The sequence below is a fragment of the Eschrichtius robustus genome, chromosome 20 (assembly GCF_028021215.1).
Source record: "Eschrichtius robustus isolate mEscRob2 chromosome 20, mEscRob2.pri, whole genome shotgun sequence".
In the NCBI taxonomy this organism is placed as follows: Eukaryota; Metazoa; Chordata; class Mammalia; order Artiodactyla; family Eschrichtiidae; genus Eschrichtius; species Eschrichtius robustus.
Window position 1 is genome coordinate 48,499,508 of NC_090843.1, and position 26,962 is coordinate 48,526,469.

Here is a 26,962-nt window from a genome sequence, read left to right on the forward strand (position 1 = left end):
AGATCCCTGGCCTAGTAGAGCTTAAATTCCAGTAGAGCGAGAGCATAAACAATACAATCATATGTAAATTACAGGTGTTATAGAGTGTTAAGTGCCGGAGGCAAGAGAAGAAAATAGAGCATGGTACAGAGAGTGGAGAGTACCAGGAGGGGAGGGTGGACAAGGGGAATTTTTCCATAGATGGTCAGGGCCGGGCTCATTGGGAAGGTGACAGCTGAGCAAGGACTTAGAGAGTGAGGAAGATAGCCATGTGATATCTGGAGGAAGATCCTTCCAGGCAGAAGGAAAGGCCCTGAGACAGGACGCCTATGCAGGGTAGAGCAGGGCCCAGTGTGGCTGGAGTGAGCCAGGAAAGGACAGTGAAAGGAGCTGGCCGGTGACAGTACCAACTCATGTGGCGCTTGTGGGCCAGGGGAGGGACTTTGACTTTCACTCTGGGGGAGCTGGAGCACCGCGGCAGAGTTTTAAGCAGAGAAGTGACACGATCTGACTTTGGTCTTAAAAGGATCACTCGGGGGACTTCCCTGGTGGCACAGTGGTTAAGAGTCCGCCTGCCAATGCAGGGGACACGGGTTCGAGCCCTGGTGCAGGAGGATCCCACACGCCATGGAGCAACTAAGCCCATGCGCCACAACTACTGAGCCTGCGCTCTAGAGCCCGCGAGCCACAACTACTGAGCCCGTGCGCCACAACTGCTGAAGCCCTCGCGCCTAGAGCCTGTGCGCCGCAACAAGAGAAGCCACCGCAATGAGAAGCCCACTCTTGCTGCAACTAGAGAAAGCCCATGTGCAGCAATGAGACCCAACGCAGCCAAAATAAATTAATTAATTAATTTAAAAAGAAAAAAAGGATCACTCGGCTGCTGTGTTGAAAATTAACTGTAGGGGGTCAAGATACTGAAGAGAGAGGAATTGTGTCTAAAATTCAGTAGCAGGGATGTGTGACCTGTGGCCCTAATGTTCTCTTTTTATACCTCAGTGTGTCCTCCAATTCACCCGCTCTGTTCGCCTCTATCCTCGGTTCCACCTAAGAAATGACTTGCTTGCCCTCTCCGTCAGCCTGATCCCTGCCTTGTACCTTCTGATAACTTCCTCTCCCAGATCCCATCAGGTCTCCTTCAGGGTTCAGCCCCCACTCTCTTGCATCGGATCCTAAAGCACATAATGTCTGGTTGGTTCCACTTTTAGTGTTCATATTGTTGAATGAGGGCCCCTCTGGCTCCCTGGTTTTTTGCTGAACCCCTCTAGGCATAATCAAATAAGCATTAAGCATTTGCTTATTGAATATAACATTTAATTTTCCCCCTTTAGACACTCTATCATCAGGCTAAGTCCTCTCTGGAGGTAAGCTTTGTATGACTTGAAAAACCCCACAGTTTAAGCTCTTTAAACAAAGAGGGAAACGGGAAGATCTGTCTCATACCTTAAGTTCCAACCTTCAGACCCTTCCATGAGACGATCAACCACAGCCCTTCTCCCACACAAAGTCCTGGGGAGCGTATCCGTTTATAAGGCATTATAAGGGAAAATACATGAATCATTTTTTTGCATAGAAATCATTTGCCTCCGTAGTTTCTCACTGCCACTTTTTCTCTGATGTTAGAAAAATAAATAAAGCCGAAGGGACTTCTGATAAAGTTGATGATATTACTGCAGGCTCACAAAATTCCTTTCTCCCAAATAATATAGTTAATATAACAGATGTAATAATGTAAACACTATTGACTTTAAATTTTTGATGTAATTATTATTGGGATTATAAAGGAGAGGTAATAGTGATGGTAGGAGAGCTAAATCACCAATTTCTGTAATTTGGATAGGGTCTCAAAGGATCCACCAAGAAATAACAGTATATGTGTATTATACAGCATATGTGTATACTGTGTATATGTATGTGTATACATATAAATAAATTATATGTGTATTTAACTGCCACGAGAAGAAGCAGTTAAAATAGTTGGCATGAAATGGCACTGTGAGATGGGGAGGTGGGCTTAGGTGGGCCAGGGGAAGGGCTGCTGTCTTTTTTATAGCATTTTTGTGCTATCTGATTTTTCAACTACACAAAACCTGCATAAACTAAGGACACAGATGAAATCTAAAAGATTGTCCAAAAAAAACAAAAAACTACCCCTTAAAAAGCACCTACTTATACATTTTTTTTTCAGATTATACTAGAGTCTAACCAAAAACATTTTAATAAAAAAATCTTTATAAAACACTTTTTGAAAATTATAAGATTGATTTCCTATATAGACGTGGCTCCAGGGGGGTCTTATTTCCTTCCTCTTAAAAAAAAATTAAAAAAAAAACAACAAACAGTATGAAACTTTAAAAATGTGTGTTCTTTAAAAAATTGGATCACAGGTTTCTACCCTCTAATTGTACTCTTTCGGTTTCTCAAGATACTAAAGAAGGGACCTTTACTTTAGCACTTGGGTGAAGGCCTGACAAAGCCACGTGCGTGATAGATTCGTCCACAAGAAGCGAGGCATCTTGACTAAAACAAGTTACTGTGCTGATGCCACGTGCAGCAACGAGTGACTTTTCACTGCCTCTTTGTCTTTATATATTCTGTTTATACGTGAGCTCCAGGTTCATCCGAAATTGCTCCTGTGTCGTGTTTCCCTCACATATCATGGTTTTCCTTGACCCATTAGTTCCTCTTTGGGGTCCGTGGATGACCTCCTCATATTTGTACAGCAGGCTGGAAAGGGAGGGCTTTGCAAGCACATGGTACCTGTTGAGGAGCCTTCATGAAGACCAACCTAAAATGGCTGAATAAAAGAGGTATCATACCAGTTTTTCTGAGAGAAAGTGGTGGGCACAGATGGGGATCTAAGAAGAAATAAAAGAACCCTGAGTGATCCTGGAGAACCCATACTGTGGGCTTTGAACTGGAGGTTGAATATCTTGGTCCCGAGAGGCCGGAGACAGGGAGGGAAGTAGTACCATCAACCTAAGAACTGGGACAGTCATTTAAGTAGCAGCAGTGAGTGTCACCTGGAGTGTGATCCCGATGTGTACGAGGAGTTTATCCAAGAAAACAATGAGGAAGTTTGGGGTCTTGGGACTGTAGTAGCAGAAGGGGAAAGAAAGGGATTTATACTGGAAATACCGTGGAAGAAAGAATACGTTTGGTGGTAGGAAGCGTATTTAGGGGAAGAGCCAATAATGAAGAGTACACCAAATTTCTTTTTACTTGAGAGATTGAGAAGTAAGGGGTCCTGAAAAAAATATAAGTATCTGTGACTTCACCATGTTTGGATAAAGCAGGCACTGAGACGTTTACGTAATGTCTGATTGATTTCTGATCACTGAAAAAATTTAACAGATTCGTATTAGTAATTTGTTTTTTACCCTTTCTCCAGGAATACATCTAAATTCTTGGGAGCTTACCTGGGGAGGGGGGCTGCACAGACTGCGTATAAATCAGTTCATACATCCAACGTGACATTACACTAGTGGCCAATGTGTATATAATCTATGCAAAGCTAGGTTTCATAAGAGAATTATGGATGCTGATGGCTTTGCGTTCTGACTCATCTTGCTTCCTTTCAACATTCTTAAAATATTTATCCAAAGATAATGGTATTTTGGCTTTCTTCTTTACACGACCGTAAAGTTAGAACAGGGCTCTGCTTCAGAATCCGCGCACGCCTCCTTTGGAGATAACGAACAGCTAGACACTGAATCAAAATGAGGGACGTGACTCCTAGTGCCATCTGTTGGTGGCAGGCAGAACTGACATGCTCTGGCTGATTTTGTGACGCATACAAATTGCCAGGTTGAGCTTCTAAGTAAAGGAGCTTCTGTGATTTCAACGTGATCTACTACTCAGCCAACCAGCAACATTTTCCTTTTTTTTTCCCTCTATTGCGAAGGTGTGGCGGGGCACCCTGGCCCGTATGCGGTACAAGAGGACCAAGGCAGCTCTGACAATTATCAGATACTACCGTCGCTACAAAGTGAAGTCATACATCCACGAGGTGTCCAGACGCTTCCACGGCATCAAGACCATGAGGGACCACGGCAAGCACGTGAAGTGGCCAGCCCCTCCCAGAGTGCTCTACCGTTTCGAGGAAGCCCTACAGGCTATTTTTAATAGGTAAGGACTTGGTATGTGCTGCATCCATTTGTGGCAGTACACGTGCTGTATAAATTTACAGATCTGAGACCGTGACATTAGCTCCACCATTTGCTACATGACGTTGCTTTTACCTTGTGTCTCCACCTTCATAGATTTCACTTTCAAAGGGCATTTGCCTACCCCTCCAAATAATAGAACTGTCCATTTATTTTTCCATTAGCAGTAGACAGCAGTATGCCACAAGGCCTGAATCAAGCCAAGTTTAAGATAAGCTAGTGGCATGATGTCTCTACTTTCTTTTATTAGCAAAAAGATAACTTTATTAAAATCACCACACGTCACTCACACTAGGAAGTCTGTTCATCCTTTCAGAGCAGGGGTTCTCTATCCCGCACCTGACATTCACAAGGAGTTTATAAAACACACTGATGCCCAAGTCCCACCTCCAGAAAGTCCTGTTTAATGGTGCTGGGGAGCGGAGCCCAAGCGGAGGTCCTTTTTAAAGTTTTCCAGGTGATTTTAAAGTAAAAGGCAGAAAACACTGTTACAGAGCAAGCTATTTTTTTAAACAAATAAGTAAATAAATTAATTAACGCCCATGTAACATTTGATACCTTTCCAGCTAATCTTCATTTTTTTTAATAAACTGCCCTGAATCTGACTTTGTAGTTATTCGTAGCTCCTTTCTCCTCGCTTTTTGAGCTTGTTTGTTGACAGCGTGCACCAGATATGTTTAGCTATGTCTTAGACACAGCCATCTAGTCGCATAAACTAAGCTGATGGTTCTCAAATGTGGTCATTTGGCATTTATGGTATTCCACCAAGAACACCATGAACTAATTAACGTATTGATGTAATTGATGTATTGAATGTAAATCAATGTATTGAATGGCAGATATCAAAAGAAAGAAAATGCACGCAAGGAAAACTCTTTAATATGTATCTCATTTGCTTTTAAAAAAATGATTGCTCATAAAAAGAAAAAAATAAAACAGTAGAGCATTATTGAAAGCAAAAGCACCCCAGCCCTCCATTCTCCCATACAGTACTATAAATGTTAGCTGTAAATCTTGGCAGCCTTTTTACTGCACAGATAAATTTTTTTTCATGAATTGTATCATGTCACCTGCATTTTTGACGTAATCTAAAAAGTGATTAAATGATACATGAATACATGATCATTTTTTTGAAGTGACATAGGGACTTCCCTGGAGGTCCAGTGGTTAAGACTCTGTGCTCCCACTGCAGGGGCATGGGTTCAATCCTGGTTGGGGAACTAAGATTCCACATGCTATGCGGTGCGGCCAAAAAAATTTTTTTAAAGTAAATAAAGTGACATAATATAAAAATTTACAGGATATAAAGTTGAAATCCTCCACACATCCTCTTGTCTCTCCCCATTTTCTTTCTTTCCCCTAAGATTACCACTCATTAACAATTAGTTTGTATCCTTCTAAATCTTTGTCTATGCACTTACAAACACATACACACATAAGAGAAGCATGATACAGTGGTTAAGAACACACACCCTGGAGCCTGGGTTCATATTCTAGCTCTGCCACTGACTAGCTGTGTAACCTTGGGCAAATGAGTTAACCTCTCTGTGCCTCAGTTTTCTTATCTGTAAAAGGGCCATAATCATAGCACCTGCTCATAGGGTTGTTGAAAGGATTATGAGTAAATATGTATAAAGCATTTCAGATAGTGCCTGACACACAATAAGTACTATGGAAGTGTGTGCTTATACTGTGAGTGTGTATGCATTTGGGTTTTTTCCCCTCTCTTTTTTCCACAAGGAGGACTATATGTATGGTTATATGACTTTACTTAAAAATAAGTCTTGGAGACCTGTCCATCACAGTAAGTAAAGATCTATGTCATATTTTTAATGGCTGCAAAGAATTATTGATTTTGATGATGTCGCACTGTAGCCTGTACAGTTTTCTTTTTTAGACTTGGAGGTTTTATGTATGGCCTAGAATTGATTATTTTTTGTAAAATTCAGTTTATTCATTCAGCAAGTATTTACTCAACACCTGCTGTGTCACAGACACTGACCTAGGCTCTAGGGATACAGTGACAAACAAGAAAGATGTGAAATACTGTCCCAGCCTTCTTAGGGCTTATAGTCAATGAGCATTTTGAAAATAATACATCTGCTCTGTGTCTTGACTGTACACACACAAACACACACATTGAATGAATCTTGCCAGCTGTGTTAATCTAGTTCAAAGGCACACTTTTTCTGTAAAGGACCAGATAGTAAATATTTTAGGCTTTGTGGGCTCCATATGGTCTTTGTCACATATTTTATTTTGTTTGGTTAAACACGTAGAAACTATTCTTAGCTCTATGGGCCGTGTTTGGCACAGGCTGTAGTTTACCAACCCCTGGTCTAGTCACTGTATCATATTTAATTTATTCTTGCATTTTTGATCTGTGGAATCCTGAGAGAAGTGTGTTAAAGGATTTTGCTGTGATTGTGGGGTCTTGTTTTCTTCTAACATCTCCGTGTGTGTCTAATCGTACTTAAGCTCGCTCCCACTCCTCCTAGTAATTCTTTCTCATCCTGGGAAGGCTGGGAGCCTTCCTCACGCCCAGCTTCTTCATGTGGTCAAGGCTGCTCACGTTTCCGGCGGCAGCTGTTGTCGGCTACACGTGTTTAAAGATGGCAGTTTGCTTGATCAGGATGAGAAGTGTGTGCTTCTGTTTGCCATGGGTCTCTGGAGTCAGTCAGCTGTGGACCCTGTCCTGGGCCACTGTGGGCAGTGAAGAGGGGAGAGGCTGACCAGGCACAGGGCCCCCTTGGCTCTGTGGATCCTGGCCCCGGCTCTCCCTCTGACACCCCCTCCTGTTCCCCTCCCCCAGGCCCCTGCTCCAGCTCACAGGACTCCTTGCTTGTCCTCTCACACACAAAACCAGCTCACACTTCAGAGCCTTTGCACTCACTGTTTTCTCTTCCTGGAACAAGTATCCATACAGCTGGCTCCTCCACTTCCTGCTCACATATCCTCATCAGGGGTGCCTCCCAGACCACCCTCTGTGACTAACACCTGCTCCCTGGTCCTTCCCTCTGCGGCACTCCTGTCCCCCTTTCCTTGCCTTATTTTCTTCCATAGCACTAATCACATCATCCATCCTGTGTATTTAGGCATTGGTTTGTATCTTGTCTGTCTCTGCTCTCTAGACTATCAGCACCTAGCAGAAAGGACCTTCATCTGTTTGTTTACTGCTGTGCTTCCACTCCCTAGAACAGCATCTGGAGTTTAGTACGTGCCTAGAAAACATTTGTTCAATGAATGAGTGATGAATCCGAAGTTCCTACACCCTAACTATAGATATAAGAGAGTCCACATATCACTAAATTCTGGTTGCTTCCAAAACACGCAAACAGCAAAGGAAGTTTTACAAAAAATCTCTGTCCACATACAACTATGTGTATTTTAACATGTTCTGTGTATATTTTGGAGGCATTTTACTTTTTTTAGGGTAGCACGCAAGTAATTTAATTCTATTTAATGGCTGCTTCTGTTATTTTTGAGAATGAATGGGATGTGATTTCTAAAGTCTCATACATTTTGCTTGTTTACTTATAGATGGAGAGCATCCCAGCTCATCAAGACCATACCTGCTTCAGACCTGCCCCAGGTTAGGGCAAAGGTTGCAGCTGTAGAAATGTTGAAGGGCCAAAGGGCTGACCTTGGGCTCCAGAGGGCCTGGGAGGGCAACTATCTTGCTTCGGTAAGTCCAGGAGGACAAAGTGGAATCCACTCCTGCTCCCCTAACAAAGAAAGAGAAGGATTTTTCTCCAAGTGTTTGTAGAAAGACTAAGACACCTTCAGAAACTAAATTTCTATGAGAGATACTAAACTAAAAGACTTTATTGCTTCTCAGTGTACGATATTTGACGTTTCCCTCACTTTAAAGATAGAGTTCTCTGTCTTGTAGCCATATGAATTACGTACATTCAGTAATCTGGCTTTGATCATTTAAACCTTCCCTTGCATAAGTGAGCAACTATTTTTAATTACCACCTTTGTATCAATTATCTCCGAAGCTGGATTTCATCCTCTCTCCCATTCCTTATTTTTAAAATATTCTAGGACCATTGGTGTTATAATAACCCTTCAGTAGCTTATCATCTGGGATGGGGAGGTAAAAAGTACATGTGTGAAGTTATGTGAGTAGAGTTATAAAGCAGTAAAAGACTGCCTTCTCATCTAAAATGTTAAGCAGGGCTTCCCTGGTGGCGCAGTGGTTAAGAATCTGCCTGCCAATGCAGGGGACACAGGTTCAATCCCTGGTCTGGGAAGATCCCACATGCCGCAGAGCAGCTAAGCCCGTGCGCCACAACTACTGAACCTGCGCTCTAGAGCCCGCGAGCCACAACTACTGAGCCCGCGTGCCACAACTACTGAAGCCCGCGTGCCTAGAGCCCGTGCTCCACAACAAGAGAAGCCACCCCAATGAGAAGCCTGTGCACTGCAACAAAGAGTAGCCCCCGCTCGCCGCAACTAGAGAAAAGCCCGAGCGCGGCAACAAAGACTCCACGCAGCCAAAAATAAATAAATTTAAAAAAAACAAAATGTTAAGCATACTCATTTTATCGTGTTTCCTTGATCTTTCAGAAGCCAGATACACCTCAGACCTCAGGCACATTCGTCCCCGTTGCGAACGAACTGAAACGGAAGGACAAATACATGAACGTCCTCTTTTCCTGTCATGTCCGTAAGGTAAGGCAAGCTTGAAACAGACCTCCTTGGAAAGAAAAGTCTGATTCAGGTGAAACTGACTTAGCTATGACCACAGTAAAACAGAACAATAGGTACATAACTGGCTTCATCATCAGTGAGCTCTACCTGTATATATATGGTGAGGCATTGATGGAATGGCTGAAGTAACTACAAGTTTGGGGTTAGGCTATAAAGACTAATTAGGGAAGTGAATATTTTTGGTAGCCATTTCTTTTTAAGACAGGAGAAGGGGAATCTCCCTGAGGTCAGGGATTTGTGTTTTATTGCATGTATCTTTCATAGCACTTTGTCTATAGCATACTGGTCTGGCTTGTATTTAACGGTCATTCAGTACTTTTTATACATGTTTTATTATGATTTTTTTAAAAAACAGGGAACGGGGAGAAAACGTAATTTGGAAAAGGGAGAAGGACATAGTGAGACTTGGAAGTGGGGTGGAGGGGAATTATGTGCTATGACTATATTTGCGTATCTGAAGCAGGACACATGAGGACTGTTTTTTACCTGGGAATGAGAGCAGTTGAGCAAGGGGAAATATGGAAGCTGGAAAGTGGAAGGAAAGGGATATAGTTGGTGTTTAAAACCTTAAAACACTTGTTTTCAAAAAATAGAGGGAAAATTGAGATAATTGTAAAAGAGCATTTTGAAAAATTATGCAAATAAATTTTAAAATACCAATGAAATGGGTGAATTTAAGAAAAATATTGCCTAGATTGACCCCAGAAATGATATTGACATAAATATGCCAATATTCCAAAGGAAGAATTAAGAAAATTATCAAAGAATTACTTATAACAAAGGTCCAGATTTAGGTGATTTTAGAGGTGTTTTGTATCACATCTTCAAAAAGTGCATAATTGCAGTATTATTCAGATCAAAATAGTGAAATATTATTTTTCAACTATAAATTTAGCAAACTTTAAAATGTTGATAACAACCAGTATTCTCAAGGGTTTGGGGAAATGCTGTTGGTAGGAGTATAAGATACAGTCCTTTTGAATGGACAATAAATACGCAGACCAGAACTTCCCTGGTGGCACAGTGGTTAAGAATCCGCCTGCCAATGCAAGGGACGTGGGTTCGAGCCCTGGTCCGGGAATATCCCACATGCCACGGAGCAGCTAAGCCTGTGAGCCACAACTAGTGAAGCCTGCACGCCTAGAGCCCAAGGTCCGCAGCAAGAGAAGCCACTGCAGAGAAGCCCGCATACCACAACGAAGAGTATGAAGAGTAGCCCCCACTCGCTGCAACTAGAGAAAACCCACGCGCAGCAATGAAGACCCAATGCAGCCATAAATAAATAAATTTTTTAAAATAAATAAAATAAAATACACAGACCACTTTATCTAGGAATTCCATAACTCAGGATTTATCCTGCAATATATTTACACATATATCCAAAGATAGATATATGAACAGTTTCATACATTGTAGCAGTCAAAAAACTGGGTGAAAAAACATAAGTATGCATCAGTATGTGATTGGATTAATAAATAATCATGTATGTACACAATAGAATACAGTGTATCTACTAAAATGAATGAAAGGATAAAGGTTAAAAAAGCAAAAGGACAAAATATGTGTAACTGTGGTTTTCAAGACAGTGCACATGCGGGAGGGAGGGACTGAGAGTTTGGGGTTAGTAGATGCAAACTATTATGTGTAGAATGGATAAACAACAAGGTCCTACTGTATAGCACAGGGAACTATATGCAATATCCTGGGATAAACCACAGTGGAAAAGGATATAAAAAAGAATGTTTATATGTGTATAACTGAGTCACTTTGCTGTACAGCAGAAATTAACACAACATTGTAAATGAGCTATACTTCAATTTAAAAAAAAAAATACAGGGCTTCCCTGGTGGCGCAGTGGTTGAGAATCTGCCTGCCAATGCAGGGGACACGGGTTCGAGCCCTGGTCTGGGAAGATCCCACATGCCGCGGAGCAACTGGGCCCGTGAGCCACAGCTACTGAGCCTGCGCGTCTGGAGCCTGTGCTCCGCAACGAGAGAGGCCGCGATAGTGAGAGGCCCGCGCACCGCGATGAAGAGTAGCCCCCGCTTGCCGCAACTGGAGAAAGCCCTCGCACAGAAACGAAGACCCAACACAGCCAAAAATAAATAAATAAATTAATTAATTAATTAAAAAAAAATTAAAATGTATAAATTTGCAATTAAATAACTTATATTAAAAAAAAAAAATACAGTGCACATCCAGCAAGGAAAGGCAGTGATCCCCAAAGGATGAGAAACAAATGAAGTGATGAGCCCTACAATTAGCCAGTTTACTTCCTGGAGAGAGTTCTGGTCTGTGGCATGAGCAGGGGGCGGCCAAGGCAGAGCTGCGAGCTGGGAGATACTAAGACAGCTAGAGTTTGCAGCGCAGAGTACCAGAGCAGAGAGAGTGCACAGAACTCCAGAGATCTTCAGAGGGTCCACTTCAGGTATTCAGCTGAGTAGTTCAGCACATGCATGTGAGGAAACCACCCAAGGCTTGGGAAAGAACCACCCAAAGAATTAAAGGTAACAATACCCAGTGCTCACACAGGGTTGCAAGTAGTGCCTGTCTCTGCAGCCAGATTGGAAAAACCTCATGATTCATGGGACATTGGATAGAATCCTAACAAGAATCTTGGCCTCAGTGGTGGGGTATAATTAGCCCTGACTAAACACTGCCCTAATCCCACCCAACAAATCACCAGAAGAACCAAACTGTTTCCAAGTAATCTAACAGTGTCCCAGAACAAAGCCCTCAGATATTTACAGGAATACATAATATCCAGCACTCAGAAGATAAAATTCAGAGTGCATGGCATCCAATCAAAAATTACCAGGCGTACAAAACAGCAGGAAACTATAAAATGAGAAGAAAAATCAATCAAACTGATCCAGAACTGACACAGATTATAGAATTAACAGACAAGGTCATTAAAACAATTGTTTTAATAAAATATGTATATTTTTTGAATAGAAATGAAAAATATAGTGTCTGATGTTTAAAAAAAATACACTTGATGGAATTAACAGTTTAGACATATGCAGCAGAAGAGTAAACTTGAAGCTGTAGCAATAAAACTACCCAGAATGAAATACATGGACTTCCCTGGTGGTCCAGCAGAATGAAATACATGGGGTAGGGGGGGCGGGGGGAGATGCTTCCCCAAAAGAACAGAATATTAGGATGCCATGAGCCAACTTCAGGTGGCCTAATATAAGTGCATGTGGAGTCTCTGTAAGAGAGAAGAGGAGGGAAAATTTTTTAATGTTTGAAAAAATAATGGCTGAAATTTTTCCAAATTTGATGAAAACTGTAAACTCATCAACAGACATCAAACACAAAAAAACATGAAGAAAACTATACCAAGGCACAACATGACAAAAAACTGCTTAAAACCAGTGATAAAGAGAAAAGAGACAGGAAAGAGATGAGGATGCATCAGATTTTTTGTCAGAAACAATGCAAGTGAGAAGACAGTGGAGCACCAACTTTAAAACTTTTTTTTTTTTTAAATTTTCATTTATTTATTTTTGGCTGTGTTGGGTCTTCGTTTCTGTGCGAGGGCTTTCTCTAGTTGCGGCAAGCAGGGGCCACTCCTCATCGCGGTGTGCGGGCCTCTCACTATCGTGGCCTCTCTTGTTGGGAGCACAGGCTCCAGACGCGCAGGCTCAGCAGTTGTGGCTCACGGGCCTAGTTGCTCCGTGGCATGCGGGGTCTTCCCAGACCAGGTCTCGAACCCGCGTCCCCTGCATTGGCAGGCAGACTCTCAACCACTGCGCCACCAGGGAAACCCTAAAACTTTTTTTACTGAAAGAAAAAAAAAAAAAACCTGTCAACCTAGAATTCTGTATCTAGCAAAGGGTATCTTTCAAAAACCAAAGTGAAATGAAGACTTTTTTAGGCATGTCTGAAGATATGCACTCATAGGAAATGTTAAAGGGAGTCCTTCAGGCAGAAGGAAATGTGGACATACCCCAAAGAATGAAGAGCAAGGGAAGTGGTAGCTGCATGGGTAAATACCTAAAATTTTTCTTATCGCTTAAATCTCTTTAAAAGATAATTGACTGTACTGCAGTGTTCATAGCAGCATTCTTCACAGTAGTTAAAGGTGGAAATAACCCAAATGTCCGTCAACAGATGAATGAATAAAGAATATGTGTGTCCATTCAGTGGAATACTGTTCAGCCATTAAAAAAAAAAAAAAGGGAATGAAATACATGCTACAATGTGGATGAACCTTGAAGATATTATCTAAGTGATAAGACACAAAAAGACAAACATTGTGTGATTCCACTTCCATGAAATATCTAGAACAGTCAAATTAATAGAAACAGAAAGTAGAATGGTGGTTACCAGGGGCTGGGGGGAGGAAGTAATGGGGAATTATTATTTAATGGGTATTAGTGTTCAAATATTCTATGGAAAAAAGATCAACTCAGTATAATACAGACTTTTTAACAAAATAGCAGCTTGTTTTAAACTTAGAATGAAATACACGTCTCCAAGAAAAGCTTGCTGGCAGTAGCTTGGGGTGGTTACCAAAGTGTAGAGTCTAATTCTGAACTCCTAGATCCAGAAACTCTATTTTATAAGTATACCTAGAGCTGATCAGACAACCAAGAAATGACTTTTGCTAACCAGATGCACACACCCACACAAAACAGTATAAGCCATGATGCCAGTTTTTGAATTTGACAAAGGAATGTACCATTTTAGTGAATTCATTTAGTGAATTTATCTACTATCTAGGATACCTTCCTTTCTAGTATCAAGATATCTGGGAAGTCAAATTAGTCATCAGAACAACTGATCAGAGAGAGTTGGATGGTTTTGAGAATTACATCATCTGCTATAGAAAAGCCTGGCATCTCTGGTTCTGTCTTTCTAGGGATAACAATTTGATGTCTGACAGCATGTCTCTCCCTGGGTCCTACTGCATAAAAACTGAAAACATTTTAGTCATGCTTCTGTATTTCTAAGTTCCATGCAAAATAATACAGTGTACTTCTTCACATTATAGCTTAGATAATGTCATCTTTAGAAATTTTTCAATCCCCAAGGATGTACCGAGGGAAACTTGACATGATTTTACTAAAGCCCTCTTCTTTATGCTTTGGTTCTTTTCGAAACAGCCACTTTCCACTAACTACAATTATGAAATGTCCTTTAAGGTCGGAGACCTGTGTAAATAGTTAGTTGCGCCCATAATGTGTCCTCTCCTGGTCTGACTCCAGGGAAACTTTATCTCCGGCCCCCTGTGCAGTTGATGAAACCTACAGACAGATCCCTGGAAGTGTTCAGGCAAGAGCAAGTGATAGGGATTTTTCTCTGGTTGAGGGTTTTAGCTTGGGTAATAGAAGACATCAGATGAGATCTTATCTAACACTGAGTCTGTGATCTAGTTTTTCTTTTACATTATGAATTTAAGAGGAACAAAAATTGTGTCCCTATGCCAGAACTACTTTAAGTAAGTCTGAATTTACAAATTCACATGTGTATGTAAGACATTTGTCTTTGCCGTTTTGATTGAGCTAAGTTTTGCAACTCAAAGCTTTTCCTTCGTTACATCAATGTCCTTCCCACTCATTTGATTCATGCTTTAAGGATGATTTGAGTTGCTAAACCTCAAGGTAAAGTCTTTTGACCTGTTCTCTTTAGAAATTACATTTCTACATTAAAAAGAATGAAATGTTTCTAAACAGTGCTTCAGTGGAACTGCTGCTTTTAGGTTTTTGTTTGTTGGTTTCCAGATTAACTCATGGACACATCATAAGAAGAGCTATACCCTCCACTTTACCACCCTGCCTATTGTTTTTCTGAATCTTGTGTGACCTTGTGAAATTATGCAACAAGTTTTGTTTTTTTCATTTTCTTTTGCAACACACTCATATATTTCTCAGCGTGACTTCACAAAAGATGAGGAGCCCTACTTTTACTTGTTATTCAGATTCTATTTTAGGTGTTCTCCGTTTTCCATATTCTAAGATGGATACAAATGACTAGTGTTCTCCTAGAGGGTTTTCACAAACCAATGTTCCATTGAATATGAATTTGTTTTTTTAAAAGAGTTCCACAACTAAATGTGTTTGGGAAAGGCTGGGTTAAACAGTTAAACATGCTTTTTAAGTGCAGAATTCTATGAGCCTTTGATGTATCCGTGGGATCTGAACACCACTGGTGGGGCGGGGGCGGGGGGGGCGGTGAGGGAGGAGGGGGGTGTTTGCAGTTCGTCAAACCAGCTTGACTTGGAAACCTGTCTCTCACAAAGCATTGCACAAGGCTAGGGTTGTGCAAAACAACTTAGAAAAACGCTGATGTAGAAGCTCTGCAACCACCTTGTTTCAACTCTTATGACAAGTGCCAGTTCTCTTTTATGGCAAAAACCGTTGCTATGTGAAGTAAATAATTACTACCAAGACTGGTTATTACTTTACCACATAGACTCTATTTTTCTCTTAATTACAGATACCATTTTTGTCTTGTCAAGTTGAAGACTGGAAAATATGCTCTGTGTAAAGGAATGTTTAGAAAATGGACTGATTTCTAAGACTATGAGGCAAAGGGGAGAAGACAATAAAATTCAAACTAAAACTTGAAGTTTAGTTTGCTATATCCTACCTATAGCAATATATTCCACTACATCCTACCCTACCTATCCTAATTTAGTTAACTGTATCACAACTATACCTTCTAGTCTACTAAGGGGAAGGTTCTTAGTTGGTTCTTTCGTTGTTTTCTTTTGTTTTGTTTTGTTTTGCTTTCCTTTTCCTTTCAGTCACTGAGACACATGACATGGTAGTTGTTCAGAAATTTTTAGTGCTTGGTATCTTGATTTAAATATTACCCAAATCTAAAATTGAACCGTCCTCATCAGCAAGTTGTTAACTACTTATTTACAAAAATATCCTGTGGTTAATTCTGTCTGTTAGGAAAAGATTTACCTGCAAATGTGGGCATTCTCTGACTCTCTAACAAAGTAGCACTCTGTAGCATCACACACATACATTTTCTCCCAAACCCATTATCCAGTTTTGTTTTCTTTATGTGAAATTATATTTATATTTATTTATATTATGTTTTTCTTTCTATGAAATTACTTTCACTTTTTAGTTTCTTATCTATCTCAACTCCCATCTACCAGTCTCAGACTCCTATTGTAACAGAGGACTTCATGTCATTCCTTTGTATGTCATCAGCAGTTTTTAAAGTGCTTGAAAATGCACATTGTAAATTTTGGGGAAAAAAATTATCAAATTACTTAACTTGAGTAAATGCTTACCAGTATAATTTTTTTTCAGTTAATAGGAGTCGGGTGCTAGATTTCAAAATGTAGAAAAAATTAAGCTCAATCCCATCTTTAGATTTCTGGTAATAAAAAGACACGGTTCTCAATGAAATTGTGAGTCTAAAAGAGATCTTAGGGACTTCCCTGGCGGTCCAGTGGTTAGGACTCCACGCTCTCACTGCTGAGGGCCTGGTTTCAATCCCTGGTCGGGGAACTAAAATCCCACAAGCCGCACAGGGCAGCCAAAAAAAAAAAAAGTTTTTTAATAAAAGTAAATAAAGAAATAAAAGAGATCTTAGAAGGGTAGCTACTACCAAGCAACGCGTCATTGCAAATACAGACTCGGAACCACTGAGGACAGCTTCTCTGGTCTGTTGGCATTCTGTGTGCAGAGTCTTATAGTGATGGCTGGTCAAAGTCTTGCCCTCCAGGGACCTAGACTCCGAAGGGAAAAATTAAATTAATGCATGGAAAAGATACTTTATGAGAGAAAAGAAAATGTACAAGTAAATCCCAACAATTTCAACAAGGAGAATAAAAAATAACAAAACAGTAATCTGTGTGCTTATGTAGTACATGCCATGTTAGGGAACTTTTCATTACAGAGACAGCTGACGAATAAAATGGCTGCCAGCCTCAGAAATAAAAAAGCGAGAAGTCCGAGGTTGCTCTTTCTTCAGTGAAGACATGAAGTTTTTCCACGACCCAACTGGGCAGTGGGGACTGAAGCTGTTGAGCCACTGTGCTTTCACTTGCCACTGGGGAGATGCTTTTCTTACATAATGCAGCCTCCGCAGTGTGCTGCAGCCGTCTTCCATCTGTTTTCCAGCCAGACAGTTCCTGTCGTCAACACTGATTGGCTCATGTAGGGAAGAAGACTTCTTGAAATTATCCTGTGGGATTAAAAGTGCTCTCAAAGCCTGTTGACTTCTCTGGTGGCACAGTGGTTAAGAATCTGCCCGCCAATGCAGGGGACACAGGTTCGAGCCCTGGTCCGGGAAGATCCCACATGCCGCAGAGCAGCTAAGCCCATGCACCACAACTACTGAGCCTATGCTCTAGAGCCCGTGAGCCACAACTACTGAACCCACGAGCCACAACTACTGAACCCGTGAGCCACAACTACTGAAGCCCACGCACCTAGAGCCCATGCTCCGCAACAAGAGAAGACACCGCAATGAGAAACCCGTGCACCACAATGAAGAGTAACCCCCGCTCGCCGCAACTAGAGAAAGCCCGCGCGCAGCAATGAAGACCTAATGCAGCCATAAATAAATAAATAATTTTTAAAAAGAAAGTAAAAACAAGCTTTTTAAAAAAAAAAAAAGTGCTCTCAAAACCCACTGATCAGCAAGGATGTACTAAGTCCTACAGGTTGCCCACTTCTGTACTGGGGGCTGTGAGGTACAAGAAAAAAGGCACCATACGGTCATTACCCTCGAGGAGCTTTCAGGCGGGCTGGAACACAGGAGTACTGTTCATGAGATAGTAAGGCAATAAATAAAAACCTGCCCTGGATATCTGAGATTCTACATTGTTCTTGTTCTGTTCATGCATTTGTTTGTATTACGGTATAATTTATGTACAGGTAAATGCACAGATCTCAAGTATACAGTTCACTGAGCTTTGACTAGTGCATACGCCTGTGTAAATCACAACCCCATCAAGATACAAAGCATTTCCATCACGAGAGAGAGCTCCCTCAGCTCCCTTCCCAGCCAAGCCCCACCACTACCAAAGGCAACCACTGTTCCGATTTCTTTTACCACAAATTAGTTAAGCTGTTTCTTAACCTGCATTAAAAAAAAAAAAAAAGAAATCCTACAGTTGTATGTGAGATTTTTACTTTGTTTTGAAGTGAATTTGTTAGTCTTATTAATGACTATTTTGATAACTTATTTGTAGCTATTTTATAAGGAAAGTAGCTTTTGGATAGACTTCCAATTTTAAGACAATCTGTATAACCTTTGATATTGGCTCAGTTAATTAGAGCTCCATTAGTGAGGATATAGTCAGTAGATTTATTATCACAAGATTAATAAGTAAAATCAACCTCTTTTGCTAAACATAGCTTCAACTATAAGTTTAAAAAACACAGCATTCCACACAGCTATTTTAGCAAGTATATTTTTCATGACAAGCATCCATGGTCTAAAAGTTACAAGTCAGCTGTCCTTAAAATTATTAAAACATTCCAATTATTAAGTGAAAACTTCTGCCTTTTAATAAGAGAGATATAAATAGTAACTCCACTTCATACAGAGACTAAGGATAGATGTAACTGAATTGTCTTGGTTTTATAAGCATCGGCCAACCTTCCTTCCTCCCTATCATTTTCTCCAAGCAAAGAGTAATGATGTAGCCAGTGTTTTCCGTTAGCAAAAGCACTTAGACTAATAGTTTCTCCTATTCTCAGGTATCCTGCTTTAAAAGTAAAACCTGTGCTTTTTAGTTTCAGGGTCAGTTTTTTGTTTCATTCTTAATTCTGCATATATCCTATATATTGATTCTACAACTGTGTTGTAGAAGTTCAGAAAAAAGCCATGAAAAAAAGAGTGAAATAATGTCATTTGTGGCAACATGAATGGACCTAGAGATTATCATACTAAGTCAAATAAGCCAGACAGAGAAAGGTAAATATCGTATGATATCACTTATATATAGAATGTAAAAAACAAAATAAGATACAAATGAACTTATTTACAAACCAGAAATAGAACCACAGACATAGATAACAAACTTGTGGTTACCAAAGAGGAAAGGGGTGGGAAGGATAAATTAGGAGGTTGGGATTAGCATATACACACTACTATATTTAAGTAGATAACCAACAAGGACCTACTGTATAGCACAAGGAACTGTGCTCAATATTTTGTAATAACCTATAGGGGAAAAGAATCTGAGGGGCTTCCCTAGTAGTCCAGTGGTTAAGATTCCACACTTCCATTGCAGGGGGCACACGTTCGATTCCTGGTCAGGGAACTAAGATCCGTCATACAGCACGGCATGGCCAAAATAAATAAATAAATAAAAAGAATCTGAAAAATAATAGATACATATATGTATAACTGAATCACTTTGCTGTACACCTGAAACTAACACAACATTGTAAATCAACTATACTTCAATTTTAAAAATAAATAATTTTTTAAACTTTTTAATTTAAAAAAATTTTTAAGTAGAAAAAAAGAGTGATCATTTTTTACTAGAGGAATTGAAGAGGTTTTATAATAAATGAGAAATTGAGCATTATCTTGACATATACATGGCTAAAGAGAAAAAGGAGGGAGTAGAAAATCATTTAAGAGAGAGCATGACATGAGGAAACCTGTCAGAAAGGAGCCAGAGCCCTTGAAGAAATATGTAAAGTCAAATAAGTAGAATAGTGGCAGATAGGAAAACTCTTGAAAGTCAGATAAAGGAATCGTAGAATCTGAGTGGCAGGGTACCTTGGAGATCCTTAGACTTCCTATTTAAAGCCCTTCCCTTCCACCGCACCCACATCAGATGTCTATTTAGCTTACGCTGAATCTTTTCTGTGTGGGCACTTAACTGCCTTCTCATATGGTGCATTCTTTTTATGGAGAGTAATAATATGAGGAAATTATTTATGCTATATGCAATAGGAAGGCACTATCTGTTTTTGGATATTTAATCTTTTTTATTTTGTATGTTACAGCTGTACAGTGTAGTGATTCACAATTATAAAGGTTATACTCCATTTATAGTTATTACAAAATATTGGCTATATTCCCCATGTTGTACAATATATCCTTGTAGCTTATTTTATACCTAATAGTTTGTACCTCTTAATCCCCTACCCTTATACTACCCCTGCCCTCTCCCACTGGTAACCACTAGTTTGTACTCTCTGTGAGTCTGCTGCTTTTTTGTTATCTTCACTAATTTGTTGTATTTTTTACATTCCACATATGAGTGATATCATACAGTATTTGTCTCTCTCTGACTTATTTCACTTAACATAAGTAGATTTAATGTAGAACATGTAGATTTATAAACATGTTTTAGGGAATTTAATCTGAAATATACCTGCCCAGTGCGTTAGGAAAGGGACAGAATGAGTTGTTTCAAACAGGTTTTTTTTTAACAGCTTTATTGAGATATGATTCACTTAACATACAGTTCACCATTTTAAAGTATACAGTTTTAGTGTGTTTAGAGCTATATATCTATCTCTACAGCCAATTGCTAAACATTTTCATTAACCCAAAAAAAAAAACCCACACCCCTTAGCTGTCCTCCCCGCAAACCTCCCATCTCCCCCAGCCCTATGAAACCACTAACCTATGCTCTGTTTCTATAGATTTGCTTATTCTGGACATTTCATATAAATGGAATCATACAACATATGGTCCTTTGTGACTCTCTTCTTTTACTTGGCATGTTTTCAGGGTTCATCCACATTATAGCATGTATCAATACTTTATTCTTTTTATTGCCAAATTATATTCCATTGTATGGATACATCACATTTTATTCATTCATCAGTTGATAGATATTGAGGTTGTTTCTACTTTTTAGCTATTATGATTAAGGCTGCTGTGAACATTCAGGCACAAGTTTTTGTGTGGATATGTTTTCAGTTCCCCTGTGTATATACTTAGGAGTGGACTATCTGAGTCACATGGCAATTCTATGTTTAACCATTTAAGGAGCTGCCAGACTATTTTCTAAAGCAACTTCATCATTTTAGACCCCGACCAGTAGTGAGGGTTCCAATTTCTCCACATCCTGGCCAACATTTGTTACTGTCTTTTTTATTATTGTCATCCTAGTGGGTGTGAGGTGGTATCTCATTGTTGTTCTGATTTACATTTTCCTGATGGCTGATGATGTCAAGCATCTTTTCATGTTTTTTACAGCCATTCGTATGTCTTCTCTGGAGAAATGTCTCTTCAAATTCTTTACCCATTTAAAATTTGGAGGGGAGGGTCTTTTTATTATTGAGTTATATACTCTAGATACAACTTATATTCTATTCTTTATTTATTCTAGGTAAAAGTTCCTGTTCAGATATATGATTTACAAAATTTTCTCCTATTCTGTGGGTTGCCTTTTCACTTTCATTATAGTGTCTGGGTTACGTGTTTTTAGTTCTTTAATTCTTCTGTGTTCTTCCTGTTTTCCCTGTTAGATGGTAAACTTGGGAAATTTACATTGTAAAATTCCACAAATCTGGAAACACTCCTTTTCCATCTCTGTTGCATCCAGAGAGCGGTCATAGGTGGTGCACATCAATTACAGAATCTGGCTTCACAGCCAGCCACCTCTGCTCCTAGATGTTTTCCTGACAGATCATTTGATTTCATTCTTGATGAGATATTATGGTTTATTATTTTGTTTTCTTACAGGTGAATCGCTTTAGTAAGGTGGAAGATCGAGCAATTTTTGTCACTGACCGTCACCTGTATAAAATGGATCCCACAAAGCAGTACAAAGTGATGAAGACTATCCCTCTATACAACGTAAGTGTTCTCTGCTTCTCTCTGAATAAAGGATTCTTAACCTGGTGTTCATAGACCACGAGTGGGTCACCAGACTGATCACTAGAACCTCTGGGGCTTTAGGGAGTCCATGAATTCCTAAAATTTTCTGCCAATCTCATGTTTTATACAAAAGTACAATTTTCTATAAGGAGGATCAAAGCTTCCAGTAGAAAAACGAAGGCGTTTTGTTTTAAAGTGTAGGACTCTGCATTCTACGTGACCTTTATCACTAATCCCACTCACTACTTAAATGTTATGACATGAAATGTATTTTCTTATTGATTTTCATAAGGCTTGTTTTTATGTGGAAATGGAATCAGGTAGAGAAATAGTAGGGAATTACTTTATGAAAACGTTACCTCTCTTTTAAATGTAAAATGTATGCTGTTTCCAGAAGTTATTTTCACCAATATATTTTACCTCTGATCTAAACCCGCTTAGTTATTCACTTTCTCCATGGGGTTTTCAAATTCTCTAATCATTCCTTATTTGAAATATGAAATTTGGTGGGTGTCTCCTTGAATTTCAATTTGAGACTTTAAAAAATTTGTTTATCCTGCTGTATGGGGTCTGCTTTACAAGTGACGGTTTGTTCTGATCTTGAAAAAGATCCTCCTGGACTGCTGGATCTTTCCATGTGTCAGGTGACTTTCCTCTGTCCGCTCGTTCTTAAAGAGGGAGGTCTGGGTTTGTCCAATCATGGGATCTGTGAGGAGTATTATTTAAAGATTGTTTTAAATCCTTTTGGCCTCTGCAAAAGGGAATAGGAAACATACTGTTTTATAGTTTTATTTTGTTAAATCAGGAGTCCTGTTGGCTGTGAGGTTCAATGAAGACAAACTATTCCTGGCTTCGCTAAATAATTTAGAACACCCCTGCAGTCCTGTCACCCGATGATGAGGCTGAGATTTGTCTCTGTCACCCAGTCCCCCCACCCCACACACACATGCATACACACCTTTCTCCCTTTCAGTAGGAAGGTGAATGGATTGCAACTAAGAAGGAAATGATGTTCTAAGACATTCTTGATCATATGTAGTCTTCTTAGCAAAGACTTGTAATCTTATATAGCCATCACAGTTTAAGCCTAATAACCCTGCAGTCTCGCAGAAGGAGATGAAGGAAGATACAGGAGAAAACCAAATTTTGTCAAAGTCTAATAAAGTGTACTTTATTTCTTTTCCTTACTTTCTATTAAAGGGAAATCAATCAGGCACGTGATACGAGTTCAATAAGTAGTTAACCAGGTCTTTGAACCGAAGTTATTTTCCCAAACTACCTTCCTTTTTCATGTTGACTGGTGTATATTTAGAGTCAGTGTTACCCTTCATCATCATTATCATCATCAGTGTTATCAATAATATCATATTATACAAAAATTAACCATGTTTAACACTCGTAAAGGTAAACGATGTCAATAGGATGGATACACACTGTCACAGATGCTGTCGGTACTCTGCCCACCTCCCCTTGTATTCCCTTACCATTTTTGTACACAACAGCCTAACTTCTGACAGCCAACACCTTTGTCGAAAGGCTTCCCTCAGGCTGCTGGAGTCCATAGAAGGCTGGAAACGCCCAGCCACCCAAATGACTAGTGGGTGTGGGGTATAAATGCTCCATCCCCACCATTCATCGGTCACAATGATTCTCAGGTGTGTTTAACACCATTTGCTGGAGCTTTTCTGTAGGAATCAGCTGCGCTGCCCACCGTGTTAGCTGCTTAGTAACGGGCCCTACTGGCTGCTTTCCCTTCCTGAGCCACCTCCCCACTCCCTCACCCGTGTACCTGCACCTCCCGGATCAATTCTGAGGCTCATCAGCCTTTGTCTCGGGACCTGCTTTGGGGAGGAACTGCTCTCTTAGGAGGGAGCAGATTGAATGGGGCACAGGACCTCCAGCCGTGTCTACCTATAAAACTGTTGTTCAGTCTGAAGCAAACACAGCCAGATATTAAGTCTGGATCATAGGGACATGGGTGTTTGTTATTTTATTCTTTATCCTTTTTGTATGAAATGTTTTGAAGTTACAAAGTTTAAGACAAGGAACCTTTAAAAATGATACTGCTAATAGCAGGGATGAAGAAGCTGGGAGGGGATGAAGGAGAAAGATTTCAATCTTAACTAAGTTGCGTTTCAGGTATTGGTGAAACTTGTAAGTATATACCCCATAGATCACTGGCGTCTAATATTGTAAAGGAGTGGTGGGTAGCATTCAGCACTTAGGATAAAAATTTAAGAGCAGACAGATGCATGTATAATTGGAGGCTGAAATTATGAGTCTAGAGGGAGAAGGGGCAGGTGATTTGAGAACATCCATGCTTAAATGGTGGGGAAAAGAGAGTGGCTGAAGGAAATGGAATAAAAAGGAGATCTCTTCTTTCTGGACCTCCATTTTCTCCTCTCTCTTCTAATGTGCCGAATGAGCTCTAATTTCCCTTCAGTTCCATAAGGTTATGAATTATTCCAGGAAGGGAAAGAACTTTGGGAACACTGTGTTTCAGAATCAAGTTGGAAAGTTTTCAGAAATAAGAGTAATCAGTGGAAACATATAGCTGAGGATCCCACAGTTACTCTTCCCCTTCTCTGCTCTTCATTCCTCCTTCTGCCGGGGTGCCTTTCCTGTGTTAGACGGACTTTTCTGGCTCCAGGGAACAGATTGGTATTAGGGAGAGGGGGAAATTTCCCTCTGTCCCTGTTGAGTTCCTGTGGCTGGACTAATAATAAAATTGACACGAGGCAGATTAACAGGAGAAAACCCAACTTAGTTTTGTGGGCACAGGAGATCATAAAATGATGCACAGAGAGTGACCAAAAGCAGGTAACTTTTATGTCTTTGTGTACAAAGAAACAATAAATTTGTGAGGATTGGACAGGACAGAGAAACTTAGGTTCGGGTGCATAATTATAAGGAATTTAAGCAAAGATTGGGCTTGGGTAGTAAATTAGTAAAGAAGTAGCAAGGTTTATTTATACAGGCTTCTCAGACCTGAATTCCCTGTCTCTGACGATAATGATGTCTTTCTACCTCCCAGCCCAGGGAAGGCACCTTTCACATGAGATGTTTATTTCCTAGTTTCAGAGAAACAGAGAGGAGCATCAAAGTGTCCTTCTTGCATTTGGTTGTTTCTTAAGTAACTTTAATTCAAAACAATCGATATGCCATTGAGACATATTTGGGGGCCTGCCCTGGGCCCCAATATGACTATATACTATCTCAAGTAATGCTTTGCTTTGTTTTTGATAAAGGATACACGTGGTAGTAAGGGAAAGGAATCTCACAGAAACCCAGGAAGCTATTCAGGTTTTAAGGCAGCTCTGAGGCATCATATTATTCCGTGACCCCCTCAGCAACATGATGCTTAAGATGGTCTAAGTTTCTGCCATTCTCTGTCTCTACTTCTCCTTGTGTGTCTTCTTACTAACAATTACCTTTCTTGCCAGATGGCCTGGGCCAGTGCTAGGCTTAGGTCTGAGTCAGCCAACCCACCAAACCATTAGAGTTTCATCCTGCAGTAACATGGAACACCGTGTCTCCCATGAGGCCTCACCATAGCAACCAATTCTGCAGGATCCAAACTGGTACTTCAGCTCCTTGTCAAGCACTTGCAAATCTATGCATAGTCTTCCCTGACTTCTCCTAGCATAGCACCGATAATGACTACAGTTCATTAGAGGTGTAAATGATCTCTTCCCTCTACAATTTTTGACTGCTGTCCTTAGGCCCCAGCCACATTTGGTCCTGCTGATTATTGAGGTGGGTCATTAGGTTTTCCTAGTGGGAAAGAGTCAATGGGAGAGCAGTGCTTCAAGTAGGCTACATTCATCAGGCATCCTTGGGTCCTTGGACTCTCCCACCTACCGCCATTCCACTTGCCAGGATCCCAGTCTTTGTCAAGCAGGACCTAAACTGCACCCATGGACGACCACCATAGGTAAGAATTCAGCTGATGCTGCAATTTGACAATGGGTCTAGCCAGTTTTTGAACCTGTGCTTTCAGCGGAAAAGTATTGCCTCAGTTTCTTTACAGCTCCCAGCCAGGCAATATGGGACCACTATTTGTTGCTTTCCTAATGCACCATAAAAAGTACCCATCCAATTCATTATCTATATCTTCTAATTCATTGAACTTCTATAAAGCAGCAGCACCTAAGTGCCCCAAGCACTTAACGTTAATGGGCACTTGGTGTCATTTAAGTAAAACTGAGAGCATTGGATTGGCAGACCCTTGGAATATTTTATTGACATGTAGCACACGCTCTACTGCTATTCACATCTGGGCAAATATTTTCACTTGCTTATTGAAGTATGCCCTACATGCAGAAAAATGCACAGATCTTAAGCGTATAGCTTGACGAATTATCACAAAGTGAGTTCGCCTGTGTAACCGTCCCCAACGTCAAGATATAGGTCATTAATAGGACTCCCCAAAAAACCCCACGTGTCCTCTCGCAGTCGCTACCTCTTCCTTCCTTTTCAGAGGCACACTTTTGCTCGTTTTGAACTTAATGTAAGTGAAATCAAACACTGTGTATTCCTTTTTGTGTTTCTTTCAACATTATCTTCACGAGAACAGCCACGTTATTTCATATAATTCTAGTTTGCCCATTTTCATCACTGTGTATGTAGCATTTCCTTGTGAGAATATACCACAAGTTGTTTATCCATTCACATGTTGATGGATATTTGAGATTTTTAAAATCACTCCTGTGCGTGTCTTTTGGTGTCTATATGATGCATACATTTTCATTGGACAAACGCCCAGGAGTGAGACTGCTATTGAATTTTAGTAGATAGTTCCAGTTTTCCAAAGTAGTCATACTGGTTTACAACCCCCATCCCCACCCCAGCAAAATGGGAAAGTTCCAATTGCTCCATTTCCTCTCCAACCTTAGGTACTGACAGTCCTGAATTTCAGCAATCCTGGTAGGTATGTGATAGTTACGGTTCTAGCTTAATTGAGGTATAACAGACATATAACATCGTGTAAGTTTAAGGTGTACAGTGTGTTGATTTGATACATTTATCTGTTGCAATACGATTACCACCATAACATCAGGCAACACCTCCATCATGTCACATAATTGCCATTTCTTTTTTGTAGTGAGAACATTGAAGATCTGATTACTTGGCAACTTTCAAGTTATGTAATACTGTACTATTAGCTGTAATCACCATGCTGTATAATAGATCCCAAGAACTTATTCATCTTCTATCTGGAAGTTTGTACCCTCTGACCAATATCTCCCCATTTTCCCCACCCTCCCCGAGCCCCTGGCAACCACCACTCTCTCTGTTCCTCGGAGTTTATCATTTTTAGACTCTAC

General features: G+C 40.2%; 1 protein-coding gene across 1 annotated transcript in view; it reads left to right on the forward strand.

Annotated features, from left to right (window-relative positions):
* The window catches only part of MYO1D (myosin ID), a 348,817-nt gene that overhangs the window by 186,777 nt on the left and 135,078 nt on the right, over positions 1–26,962 (forward strand). Inside the window, exons 17-20 of the mRNA XM_068530137.1 lie at positions 3,884–4,107; positions 7,686–7,830; positions 8,718–8,822; positions 21,501–21,614. Coding sequence (XP_068386238.1) covers positions 3,884–4,107; positions 7,686–7,830; positions 8,718–8,822; positions 21,501–21,614 — 588 coding nt within the window. The remainder of the gene's footprint in view (positions 1–3,883; positions 4,108–7,685; positions 7,831–8,717; positions 8,823–21,500; positions 21,615–26,962) is intronic.